The sequence below is a fragment of the Carcharodon carcharias genome, chromosome 3 (assembly GCF_017639515.1).
Source record: "Carcharodon carcharias isolate sCarCar2 chromosome 3, sCarCar2.pri, whole genome shotgun sequence".
In the NCBI taxonomy this organism is placed as follows: Eukaryota; Metazoa; Chordata; class Chondrichthyes; order Lamniformes; family Lamnidae; genus Carcharodon; species Carcharodon carcharias.
This window is the reverse complement of record NC_054469.1, coordinates 108,741,041-108,755,112: the sequence shown is the minus strand read 5'-3', so window position 1 is coordinate 108,755,112 and position 14,072 is coordinate 108,741,041. Positions and strand designations below refer to the sequence as shown.

The 14,072-nt window shown below is 44.6% G+C and overlaps 1 protein-coding gene across 1 annotated transcript in view; it reads left to right on the top strand.

The window, feature by feature from the left end:
• Positions 1-14,072, top strand: part of calcr (calcitonin receptor) — a 403,965-nt gene that overhangs the window by 162,926 nt on the left and 226,967 nt on the right. Inside the window, exon 4 of the mRNA XM_041184474.1 lies at positions 4,335-4,445. Coding sequence (XP_041040408.1) covers positions 4,335-4,445 — 111 coding nt within the window. The remainder of the gene's footprint in view (positions 1-4,334; positions 4,446-14,072) is intronic.

Here is a 14,072-nt window from a genome sequence, read left to right as displayed (position 1 = left end):
GTTGGCGTCAGGTGTCATGGCGGGCCACCTTTCCCACCACTGGAAGCTGGAACATCTTATTAATACATCTGCAACTAATTGCAAAGCCTGTTCACTAGAACCATCACCCCCATGTCAAATTTACTGCCCACATTAGCAGGAAAACACGACGACCCAGAACACATCTTGACAAGTGTGACGTTCAGAAGTCAGAACTTGCTGTCGGGGCCTTGCTCACATCGTGGACATCCGAGGAGCAGAACATGCTGGAGCCCTACAGCTACCAGACCCTGAAGGAACACATGCATCGCATGCTGGGTGGATTCTGATGGATATGGGTCCGCCTCGAAGTAGCTCACAGAAGGTGGAAGGTCACCGTTGATGTCTGGGATCTGCTTCAGGACGCATCAATGTCTTGGTCATGATCTGCTATGGATGATCATCGTGGGGGTGAAGAGGAAGGGCTAGGTTTGACTGGGGAAGGAAGGTGTACTGGGGAGGGTGAGATTGTGAGGGAGGAAATGATGCTGCCAGAGGGGATGAACGATGGTGTCGGGAGAGTAAGGTTGGGAGGGCTGGGAGAAAGTTTGGGGGAGGAGGGTGTAATGGGGGAGAATGCAGCAAATGAGGAGGTAGGTGTAAGGGGAGAGGAAGGTATAAAGGAAGGAATACAGAGGAGTGAAGGACTTTGTGGGGAGGAAGGAATTCGGAGGTGGGAAGGAATCTGGGAGGTGGAAGGAGACGAGGCAGGGGAGGAGGGGCTTTGGGGGAGGAAAGAGTTAGAGTGGAGAAAGGAGTAAAGGGGGGGATGTCCAGGTAAACATGCAAGGCAGGGGTCTGTGGATTCGTTGACTGCCTCCTGGGGAGCAAACTGAGGGTGGGCATGGCAGGAAGGAAAGGTGAGTGTGAGACGGGGCAGAGTGAGCTGGTAGGGTGGGAGGGTGAGGGTGTGACGGTAGCGGTAGAAGGGACAGTGAGGGTGGTTGGTGGGGACCCTGAGGCAGACATGGATCCTGCAGGTGGGAAGGAGGATGTCAGGGAGGTCACTGTGAATGCGAGTAGGAGTCTTGGGAAGATAGAGAATGTACATGTTCACTCGGACATCCCGGAAAGAAAAGGGTTCTGGCTGGTAAGTGATGATGGGGGGATAGAAAGTGATGCCAGGGTGGGTTAACAGTGATGGGGAAAAAGACATGGATGGCTCTGGGAAGGGAAAGAACGGGGGAGCTGAGAAGAAACTTGACTACCATGGATGTCGAAATTGAGGCTTTGCTCTTGCATTGGACGGACACAGGTGCTGTGTGGGAATGTGATCAGTGGGTGGGCGGAGATGCAGGTCGGCTCAGATGGACAACTGAAAGCGAACCCCAGCAGGCAGCAGTGAAACTGTTCAGGTCGTTGAGATGAAGGCTCCATGTACTTGGGAGAGTGCTTGCCCGAGGCTATGAAAGACCCTGCCACACACACACTTCTCCCTCCAGAATCACCCGTGGTCTGGCTGTGTGCAGCTGAACTGCTTTGAGGGGGGATGCAGGGGTGGGGGGGACTTATGAAGCTTGTAAATGAAACTGCATATTATTCAGTGAAAGTGATTATATTTTCAGATTATAAAGTGACAAAATGTGTTCACTTGCGCAGCTACTTCTGATCAGAAATTCTTAACTTTTCTAGCACTTCTTCTGACACCCACAGTAGACCTGGAGACAGCCTGTGCAATGGTTGGCCCTGTTGAACTGATTACGTTCGCATATGTCCTCTGGAGATCCAAGGCCTTGAGGGCCCTGGCTTGCTTTGGTTGTCCTGCTGTGGGCCAGCTGTTCCCTCTGTGGTGACAGAGAATTATATTGAGGGGGTCACAAGCAAAAGGGACTCGGATGAAGCGGACAACCTCTGAGATTCCTGAGTGGGTGACCCAGGGGTGTCCAGCTGCTGCTCCTCCTCCCTTCAGGTGCCCCAGCCTGACTCCTTGAGGGGAAGGAGCACCTGGAGGGACATTGAGATGCCCTGTTTCCCTCTCGCATTGCCACTGCAAGAACTCACCCATGGATACCACCATGGAGTGCAAGTCTGCACACACCTTTGCATCCTGCTGGACCATCTGCCATCCTTCCCATGGAGACCTCCACATGTGGTGCCACTTCATTAGAGAGCATGTGGGCACACTCCAACTCGCATGCTAGTCTGTTGAGAGCTTCCAACAGCTTCGTGTGATATTTCCCCACCTTCTGCTGACTCTCCAGGATGATTTGGAAGGCCAAATACAGAGACTCGTCATCTGACTCGGACCTCACCAATGCCACTTCCCTTGCAGTGCTCTGAGTGCCAGGGTGCTTGGCTGAACATGCTTCCTCTTGCTGTGGGCACGTGTCCATGCAGTGACCACCAGATTGTGAACCCAAGCCTGCTCCAGATCTAATTTCCACTGAGGTATGCATCTCTGCACTGGTGCAGGGCAAAGGTAACAACTGCGATGGGTCTTCCAGGCTGCTTATTTCCAACTCTTAAATAGAGGAGGTGTCCTCTTGGCTGGTGGTGAGGACATGGATGTAGCTGAGGGACTGACTGGCTGAGGGCGTTGGTCGCTTGGCAGAGCTCCCTGTGAACCAAAGCAGAGATAATTAGTGCATGGCAGCAGAGTCAAAAGCAGGAGAGAGAGCACTCACAGTTACATTGAGAGAGGGATGATGCGGTGTAGGATCCTCACGCAGGTGCTTGCTGCTGACCTCACCATCACTACAGGCAAGGTCCACATCCTCACCAGTCAGCGTAATGGCACACTCCTCAAAGTGAGTGACGGCCTAAGGTGGGCCACTCCACCCTGGGTCTGGGACCTCTCCCTGCTGTTGTGAGCCAGCTTCATCTGCATGGAAACAGGTGGAGAAAGTGTGAGCAGGACACATGACACTGCGTGGAATGTTTGTGTGGTGAGGGGAGCCATGGATGGGATGAGGACGTGAGCTCCAGAGGATACGAGCCTGATGGAGATGTGAGGGTGTGTGTTAGAGTTAGTGGTGTTGTCCCATGAGGTGTGAGATTGCTGTGGATGTGTGATGGGTTTGTGATTGTGTGAGTTGCGAGTGATGAGACGAGTGAGTTACCCTGGGCAAACAGAGATTAGTCATTGTCTTTCGGTACTGGGTGGCTGTCCTCTTTTTTTTTGCAGGACATTGGCGCTGGCCACCGCCTCCATACTGGATTGGTGACCTTGCTTGCTGGCCTTCGTCCAGAGTAGGGATAGAGGACATTGCGGTGGGTTTCCACTGTGTCCAGTGGGTCTTTCAGAAAGGTGTTGCTAAATCTGGGGGCAGCATGTTTCCTCCCTTTAGCAGCCATCAGTTCCCAGCAGCTTCCTATCCCTAGAAGAGTGCTAGCTCTATGCAGGGGCGGCCTTTAAATATGGAGCCTGGATTACTGAAAGTTTGAGGTGATGGCGGTGTGGGCAAATCTGAGGAATCCTCACCAGCAACTTGGTATGTTTCCCAGGAATGCATTAGTAATGAGGTAGGAATGGGACGATATGGCACCAAAACCTGCCTTTGCCGTCAGCAGGTAAAATGTCCTTCTTCCTGCATCTTCCGCTTAGTGCAAATCTGGGACTATTCCACCTATTGTCTTTGGCCCCTGCTACAAATTCTGTTTTCTAGCTATCAACTCAATCCCTCTTCCTGACAACTCTTTTGAGGCTGAAACAGACTGTTTGCAACCTTGGTGTTGTATTTGACTCCAAGATTAGCTTTCAACCACTTATCCATGTCATCACTAAGACTGTGTCTATTTTGATCTCCAAGGCATTGCCTGACTCTGACCCTGCCCCAGCTCACCTGCTGGTGAAGCCCTCATCCACGTCATTTTAGGTTTGACTATTCCAACATTCTCCTGGTCAGCCTTCCACATTTAACTCTTCGTAAACTTGAGGTCATCAAAAGCACTGCTCTTTGTGTCCTTACTTGTACCGAGTCATCCCTATGCTCACAGACTAACATTGGCCCCTGCTTAAGCAACACCTCAACTTTAAAATTCCCATTCTTGTTTTCAAGTCCCGCCACACATCGCCCTTCTCCAGCCCCACAGCCCTCTGAGATATCTGCGTTTCTCTAATTTTAGTCTCCACATCCCCAATTTTAATTGCTTCACCATTCATGGCTATGCCTTCAGCCAACAAGGCCATAAGTCATGAAATTTCTTTTGTTCATCTGTCATAATATTTCCTTATGTGGCTCACTTTCACATTTTGCTTTATAATTCTCCTATGATGTACCTTGCGATGATTTGTTTCATTAAAGCTACTTTATAAATATAAATTGTTGTTGTTATAAATAACACTAGATATTTACCCTTGCTTTCTGATATCACAGGTCTATACTGTAACAGAACCTGGGATGGATGGTTATGCTGGGATGATACACCAGCTGGAACACTAAGCATGCAGAACTGCCCAAACCACTTTAATGACTTTGATGAAACTGGTAAGAAAGTTGTATTTTCCACTCCTTTAGAACTTTTGAGGATTCTACTGCGGTTTTATTCATATAAAACTGCTTAATATTTATTACAAAAGTAATTATGATCAAAATCATAATCTCATTGCTGCAAAATTGAGCCCATGCTGAATGCCATCTTGGTGAGGAGGCTAACATTGGTGTAAAGAGTGTGCACTGGAAGTATGCAGAGTAGGCAGCTCGTGTTGTCAGTCATGGTGGAATGCTGATTTGACACTAGCACCACCATTTTCAACCTCACCCCCCAGTTGCATCTTCTCATAACGTCTCACAGCTCATCATGTGTTCAGCAGCAGGAAGGGCCCCCTCCACCAGGGCTTTTAAAAGGACTCATCAACAAATGGAACTTAGTTGCTGATTAATCAGTCTACCTTTTTGGTCCCTAATTTGGCCCTTCTCTTTCCTTAGCTATCCTCTTGCTCTTTGTGTGCATAAAACATTTTTTTTAATGTGACTTGCCAATATGTTTTCATGCTCACTCTTGGCTTCCCTAGTTTCCTTTTAATTTCACCCTTGCACTTTCTATACTCCTCTCAGCTTTCTGCAGTGTTGTGCACTCAGTATCTAACAATGTTTCTATTTTTAGCCTTTTCCTGCTCTGTACGCTCCTTGACATCTAGTGGGTCCTAGGAACATAGAAGTTAGGAGCAGGCGTGGGTGATCTGACCCTTCAAGCCTGCCCTGTTTTTTGATTAGATCATGGCTGATTTGGTTGTGTTCTCAACTCCACTTTCCTCAGGACCCCCTCATAACCCCTGACTCCCCTGCAGCAAAAATCTCTCTAACTCAATCTTGTATAAATTCAATGACCCAGCTTCCACTCCTTTCAGAGGAAGAAAATTCCCCATACTAACAACTCTATTAGAGAAAAAAATTCTCCTCATCTCCATCTTAAAAGGGAGACCTCTTATTTTTAAACTGTAACCCCTAGTTCTATTGTCCCCCACAAGAGGAAACATTCTCTTGGTATCCCCCTATCAAGTCCCTCAGGAACTTATTTGTTTCAATAAGATCACTTCTCATTCTTCTAAACTCCAATGGGTATAGGCCCAACCTGTTCAACCTGCCTTCATAAGATAAGCCCTTCATCCCAGGAATGAGTCAAGTAGACACTCTATGAACTGCTTCTAACACAATTATATTCTTTTTCAAATGAAGCAACTAAAACTGTACACAGTACTCCAGATGTTTTCGCACTAAGGCCCTGTACAGCTGCAGTTACACTTCCCTACTTTTATATTCCATTCCTCTTGCAATAAACACCAATATTCCATTTCCCTTCCTAATCACTTGCTCCATCTGCATATTAACTTTTGTGATTCATGTACCAGGGCACCCAAACCCCTATGTACCATCAGTCTCTCTCCATTTAAATAACATACTACCTTTCTATTCTTCCTGTCAAAGTAACAAGTTCACATTTTCTCAAAATATACTCCAATTGCCAAATTTCTGTCCACTCACTTTACCTGTCTAAACCCTTTCTAGACTCTTTGCCTCCTCTTGACAGCATACTTTCCTGCCTATCCTTGTGGCACCGGTAAATTTAGCTGTCCCACATTCAGTTCCTTCATTCGAGTCATTGAGATAGATTGGAAAGAGTTGAGACCCCAGCACTGATCCCTGTGGCAGTCCACTGGTTACAACTTGCCCTCCCTAACAGCACTGTGGGTGTACCTACACCACATGGACTGCAGCAGATCAAGAAGGCAGCTCACTACAACCTTCTCAATGGCAATTAGAGTTGGCATATCCAATGAACAAATATATTTAAAAAATGAAAAAGACCAATTTGACACTACTTTCTGCTCCCTGTTAGCTTTAATCATGCTCATATGTTACTCCCTATACTATGTGCCCTTATCTTGTATAGTAGCCTTCGATGTGACACTTTATCAAATACCTTTTGCAAATCCAAGCACGTCACATCTACAGGTTCCCCTTTATCAACCTTGCTTATTACTCCCTCAAAGAACACTAATAACTTACTTAAACACCATTTCTCTTTCAAAAAGCCATGTTGATTCTGCCTGATCCCTTTATGATTTTCTAAGTATCCTGCTATGACCTCCTTAATAATGGATTCTAATTAGACTAACCAATGTAAAGATTCAGGCATTCTGTCTCCCTCCTCTCTTGAATAAAGGTGTTAAATTTGCTATTTTCAAATCTGCTGGAACCCTTCCAGAGTTTAAGGAATTTTTTTTGTATTCATTCACGGGATATGGTCTTCGCTGGCTGGGCCAGCATTTATTACCTATCCATAGTTGCCCTTGAGAAAGTGGGAGTGAGTTGCCTTCTTAAACCGCTGCAGTCCATGTGATGAAAGTACTCCCACAGTGCTGTTACGAAGGTAGTTCCAGGATTTTGACCCAGCAACAGTGAAAGAACAGTCATATATTTCCAAGTCAGGATGGTGAGTGTCTTGGAGGGGAACTTCCAGGTGGTGGTGTTCCCATCTGTCTGCTGCTGTTGTCCTTCTAGATGGTAGTGATCATGGGTTTGGAAGGTGCTGTTGAAGGAGCCTTGGTGAATTCCTGCAGTACATCTTGTAAACGGTACACACTGCTGTTACTGTACATTGTTGCTGGAGGGAGTGAATTTTTGTGGATGTGATGCCAAGTGGGCTGCTTTATCCTGGACCATGTCAAGCTTCCTGAGTGTTGTGGGAGCTGCACTCAACCAGGCAAGTGTAGAGTATTCCATCACAATCTTGACTTGTACCTTGTAGATGGTGGTCAGGTTTTGGGGAGCCAGGAGGTGAGTTACCCGTCGCACGATTCCGGGCCTCTGACCTACTCTCCTAGCCACAGTATTTATATGGCTAGCCCAGCTCAGTTTCTGGTCAATGGTAACTCCCAGGATGTTGATAGTGGGGGATTCAGTGATGGTAATGCCATTGAACATCAAGGGGCGATGGTTAGATTCTCTCTTATTGCAGATGGCCATTGCCTGACACTTGTGAGGCAAAAATGTTACTTGCCACTTGTCAGCCCAAGCCTGGATATGGTCCTGGTCTTGCTGCATTTGGATATGGACTGTTTCAGTATCTGAGGAGTCAGGAATGGTGCTGAACATTATGCAATCCTTCATTATGAACATCCTTACTTCTGACCTTATGATGAAAGGAAAGTCATTGATGCAGCAGCTGAAGGTGGTTGGGCTGAGGACACTATGCTGAGGAACTCCTGCAGTGATGTCCTGGAGCTGAGATGACCCCCAACAGCCACAACCATCTTCCTTTGTGCTAGGTATGACTCCAAACAGCGGAGAGTTTTCCCCCTGATTCCCATTGACTGCAGTTTTGCTAGGGCTCCTTGATGCCACACTCGGTCAAAGGCTGCCTTGATGTCGAGGGCCATCACTCTCACCTCACCTTGGGAGCTCAAACCTTTTGTGTATGTTTGAACCAAGACTGTAATGAGGTCAGGAGCAGAGTGGCCCTGGTGGAACCCAAACTTAGCATCAGTGAGCAGGTTATTGCTAACCAAGTGCTGCTTGATAGCACTGGTGATGACCCCTTCCATTACTTAATTGATGATGGAGAGTAGACTGATGGGGCGGTAATTGGCCGATTTGGATTTGTCCAGCTTTTTGTGTAAAGACGTACCTGGGAAATTTTCCACATAGCTGGGTAGATGCCAGTGTTGTAGCTGTATTGGAACTGCTTGGCTAGGGGTGCAGCAAGTCCTGGAGCGCAAGTCTTCAGTACTATTGCCAGAATATAGTCAGGGCCCGTAGCCTTTGCAGTATCCAATACCTTCAGTCATTTCTTGATATCACATGGAGTGAATCGATTTGGCTGAAGACTGGCATCTGTGATGCTGGTGACCTCTGGAGGAGGCCAAGATGGGTCATCCACTCGGCACTTCTGGCTGAAGATTGCAGCAATTGCATCAGCCTTATCTTTTGCACTGACATACTGGGTTCGTCCATTATTGAGGATGGGGATATTTGTGGAGCCTCCTCCTCCAGCGAGTTGTTTAATTGTCTACCACCATGCATGACTGGATGTGGCAGGACTGCAGAGCTGAGATATGATCCATTGATTGTGGGATTGCTTAGCTCTATCTATCACTTGCTGCTTATGCTAGTTGGCATAAATAGCCGGGTAGATGCCAGTGTTGTAGCTTCAACAGGTTGACACTTTATTTTTAGGTATGCCTGGTGCTGCACCTGGCATGCCCTCCTGCACTCTTCATTGAACCAGGGCTGACCCTTTGGCTTGATGGTAATGGTGGAGTAGGGGATATGCCAGACCATGGGGTAACAGATTGTGCTCGAGTACAATTCTGCCGCTACCGATGGCCCACAGTGCCTCATGGATGCCCAGTCTTGAGTTGCTAGATCTGTTCGAAATCTATCCCATTTAGCACGGTGGTAGTGCCACACAACTCAATGGAGGGTATCCTCAACGTGAAGGCGGGACTTCGTCTCCACAATGACTGTGCAGTGGTTACTTGTCCTGATACTGCCATGGACAGATTAATCTGCAGCAGGCAGGTTGGTGAGGATCAGGTCAAATATATTTTTCCCTCTTGTTGGTTCCCTCATCACCAGCCACAGACCTATTCTAGCAGCTATGTCATTTAGGACTCAGCCTACTCGTTCAGTAGTGGTGCTACCGAGCCACTCTTAGTGCTAGATATTGAGGTCCCCCACACCCAGAGTATATTCTGCACCCTTGTCACCCTCAGTGCTTTCTTCAGGTAGTGTTCAACATGGAGAAGCACTGATTTATCAGCTGAAGGAAGGTGGTATGTGCTAATCAGCAGGAAATTTTCTTGCCCATGTTTGACCCAATGCCATGAGACTTCATGGGGTCTGGAGTCAATGTTGAGGATTCCCGGGGCAACTCCCTACCGACTGTATACCATTGTGCTGGGTCTGTCCTGACAGTGGGACAGGACACAGCTAGGGATGGTGATGCTCCCCAGAGCATTACCTTGGGTCTCTGGATTACTAGTCTAACAACAATAGCACTACGTCATTACCTCCCCTAGAAAGATTGTAACCAATGCATCTACTATCTCTTCAGCCACTTCTTTTAAGGCTCTAGGATGCAAACCATCTGGTCCTGAGAACTTGTCAGCCTTTTGTTCTAATAGTTTTCTCAGCACTTTTTCCCTGGTAATGGTGATTGTTTTAAGTTCCTGCCCTCTTTCACTTCTCAATTTTCAAATATCTTTGAAATTGAAATTGAATTGAAGGTCTCAGCTTTTGTGGGAATATATTTGTTGTGAACACTTTCCATGGCCTCCTTGAATGTCTCCCACTGTTCTGATACTGATTTATCTTCAAGTAGCTGTTTCAAGTCGACTTTTGTTAAACCATATCTCAGCTGAGTAAAATTAGCCATTCCCCTTTTGAGAACATTTACTCTTGATCTGTCTTTATCCTTTTAAATAATGACGTTAAATCTAACTGATTAAATCTCTATCTTGTCTGAAAACTAACAACATTGAGCTGTCATTCATGCCCTTCTTTAAGCCCATGTTTCAATATTGGATGTGATATCATATTTCCAAGTGTCTACCTGTACCTTCAGCTCATCTGCCTTATTCACTAGACCCCTTACAGTAAAGTATATTCATTATGCACTGCTAAACTCCTTTTGTTGTCTATTTTCTAGCCTTTTTTTCCTCTTCCTTCTGCACTCACTTACTACTTTCCTGTCTTCCATTTCAAGTTTTGCTTCTTTCCTTTCTGAATAGGAACAGGAGTTTAGCACCTCAAGTCTGTTCTGCCACTCAATGAATTGTAGCTGATCTTTGACCTAACTCCATACCTTTAAGTGTAAAAAATAGCAGCATTCCATGAGCCTGTTTGATTATTTTCCATAACTGGAGCATTAAAAGTTTCTTTGGATCTCCACTGCACCATTTAGAATGTACTCTGTTCTATCCATTTTAGGATCAAAATGGATATCCTCACATTTGCCAACATTTTCTTTTCATTTATTCATAGGATGTGGGTCTCGCTGGCTAGGCCAGCATTTATTTCCCATTGCTACTTGCCCTTGAGAAAGTGGTGATGAGCAGCCTTCTTGAACCGCTATAGTCCATGTGGTGTAGGTACACCCTCAGTGCTGTTAGGAAGAGAGGTCCAAGATTTTGACCCAGTGACAGTGAAGGAATGGTGATATGTTTCCAAGTCAGGGTGGTGAGTGGCTTGGAGGGGAACTTCCATGTGGTGGTGTTCCCATCTATCTGCTGTCCTTCTAGATGGGAGCAGTCGTTGGTTTGGAAGGTGCTGTCTAAGGAGGCTTGGCGAGTTGCTGCTGTGCATTTTGTAGATAGTACACACTGCTGCCACTGTGTGTCAGTGGTGGAGGGAGTGAATGTTTGTGGATGGTGTGCCAATCAAGTGGGCTGTTTTGTTCTGGACAGTGTCAAATTTCTTGAGTGTTGTTGGAGCTGTACTCATCCAGACAAGTGTAGAATATACCATCACACTTCTGACTTGTGCCTTGTAGATAGTGGACAAGTTTTGGGGAATCAGGAGGTAAGTTACTCAGCACAGGATTCCCAGCCTTTGATACGCTCTTGTAGCCACAGTATTTCTCTGGCTAGTCCAGTTCAGTTTCTGATCAATGGTAACCCCCAGGATGCTGATAGCGGGAGATTCAGTGATGAAAATGCAGTTGAATGTCAAGGAGTGACGGTTAGCTTCTTTCTTGTTGAAGATGATCATTGCCTGTCACTTGCTTGGCATAGCTGTTATTGCCACCTGTCAGCCAAAGCCTAGATATTGTCCAGGACTTGCTGCATTTGGACATGGATTGCATCAGCACCTGGGGAGTACAAATGGTGCTGAACATTGTGCAATCATCAGCGAACATTCCCACCCTGACCTTATGATGGAAAGAAAGTTACTGATGAAACAGCTGAAGACGGTTAGGTCTAGGACACTACCCTGAGGAACTCCTGCAGTGATGTCCTGGAACTGAGCTGACTGGTCTCAAACTAGCACGACCATCTTAATTTGTGCTAGGTATGACTCCATCCAGCAGAGTTTTCCACTGATTTCCATTAACCCCAGTTTTGCTAAGGCTCCTTGATGCCACACTTGGTCAAATGCTGACTATATGTCTATATGTCTTGAAAGTGAAATTCATTTGCCACTGTAATGCTATGGCAGGTGGTATTTGTCAGGCTGACCAAATCCCAAAGGGAAACTTGGCCAGGTTATCACAATGATTTAGCAATTTATATTTATTACAAGAAAGTTTGTGCACTGAAGTCAGAAGTAATGGGTTCACTCCCACCATAAGAGATTTTAAAGATTAAATTAAAACAGTTATTAACAAAAGAAAAGAAAACTTAAACATACAAGACTAACTATAGTTATATGTTTACATTTAGTTTTATAACAGTTCTCACTAGATTTCTACTTAACTAAACTCCCAACTACACACCCCTTCCAGGCAACAAATAGTTTCTTAATCTGTAAAACATCCAGTAATATTACATCAAACACCCACTGTTGCTGTAAGGAAAGCATTTCACAGCTTATTTCTCCTTCTCCCTCAACAATGGAGCTCCAAGGGCTTTTCACAACCTTGGTTAGTGGAACAGCAAACTTTTCTAGGGTGGCTGGAGGCTTTTTCCACAAGTCTGTTTTACATGTTGCACCTTTCAAGATCACACATGACCACACCTCACACAGCTTTTCATCATTCTTTAAATATATTGTCTCCCTTTTGATATGTAAATCCCATTGTGTCAACCTGTCTTTGGAAGTTACTTTTCCCAGAATATAAAAAAATCTTTCATGTTGTCATTATGGCCAGCACCTTTGGGGAAAAATAAACTTAATAACTTTGCCTTATTTATGTTGCCAGTTGTAAACACCTTATGTCCCTTTTGAAAATCAAATAGCCCCTCAATTTATCTAAAAATGCAAATTCCATTCACACTATATCTGTTGAGACTTCATCCTGGCTTACCATCTCCATGTCAATACCTGTTTTACACCTAAACCCTTTTGATGATTCCAACCTTGTTGTCTGACTGTCTGCGGTTTAATTCAACCACACACACACACAGACACACACACCTGCTTTAAAATATCCCACAGTAATATTAGGGGAAAAAAAAGATCTTTTCTTTACACCTCTATCCTTATGGAAAAATGACCCATCATAATTCTAAAAGACAGTTTTATTTTCTCAACCCATCATACAAATATACATAAAAGTATTACACTGCCAGGTACATGCAGTAACATGACAATATATACAAAGCCTTCATATCAACAGAGGTCATTTCAGTTCAGTGTCCATGTTTCAAATGTCCAATCTCTTTTGAACTTTACATTCTTGGCAATGCATCTGCAATTAAATGTTTTCATCCAGCCACATATATAATCTGTTTATTAAATGGTTGCAGTAATAAACCCCATCTGAATAGTCTTGCACTTCAGTCTCAAAATTTGTCCAGATATTTTAAAAGATTGATGTCTGTATAAACAACTTTCTGAAGAATTGTTTGCAACATAAGCCTTGAAATGCTGCAATGCTAACACCAGACCTAGAGTCTCTTTTCAATGGTTGAATATGTTTTCTGGTGTACGTTCAGCTTCCATGAAAAAAATCCAACCGGCTTTTCCATTCCTGTTCCTCCATCTTGTAACAACATAGCACCAATACACAAATTACTTGCACAATTGCCAATTTAAACTGCTTGGCATAATTAGATGCTGCCAACTCTGGTGTAGTAGTCAACACAGTGTGGAAACTGTTAAATGCATTTTGGCTCTCCTGTGTTCACTAAAATTTCTTGTTCTTTTTCAGTTGTCCAGTCAATGGAGTAACCACTCTGCTAAAATTTGGTACAAACTTCTGATAAAATTCACTCATTCCCAGAAATCTCAAAACTTCCCATTTTGTTTTAGGCACTGGGAAATTCATGATGGCTTTATCTTTCACATCTCGTGGGGCCACCTGACCATGTCCAGTGGTATGGCTTAAATATATAACATATGCATTTGCAAATTGATAGTCAATTTCACCACCAAATTAGCTTCTTGCAGTCGATCAAACAGTTATTTCCGATGTTGTGACTGCTCCTCCCATATTTGACTGAAAGCTACCAAGTCGTCAATTTAAACAGCACAATTGCTCAATCCTGAAATTACATTGTTTGTCAGTATTTGAAATGTTGCTGGAGCATTCTTCATACCAAATGGCATAACTTTAAACTGATATTACCCATCAGGCATTACAAAAGCCAATATATCTTTTGCAGCAAGTCAATCTTTGTGATAAACTCTGATTGTCCCACTTTCTCAATACAATCTTACAACCATAAGATAAGGCATAAGATATGAATCTGCTTTAGTCACTGCATTTACTTTTCGATAATCCACACAGTGTTTGTGTTCCATCTGGTTTTGGCACCATCACAATGAGTGAACTCCAGTTAATGCAACTAGATTCTATGATCTTGTTCTGAAGCATGAATTTGATTTCTTTTTGCACTTGATATAATTTTATATTATAAAAAATACAACATCTTATAAGGATGTTGCCTTATTGCAACTGAATCTCCCACATCTCCATAATGCATAGCTAAATTTGTATTCCCCAGCTTA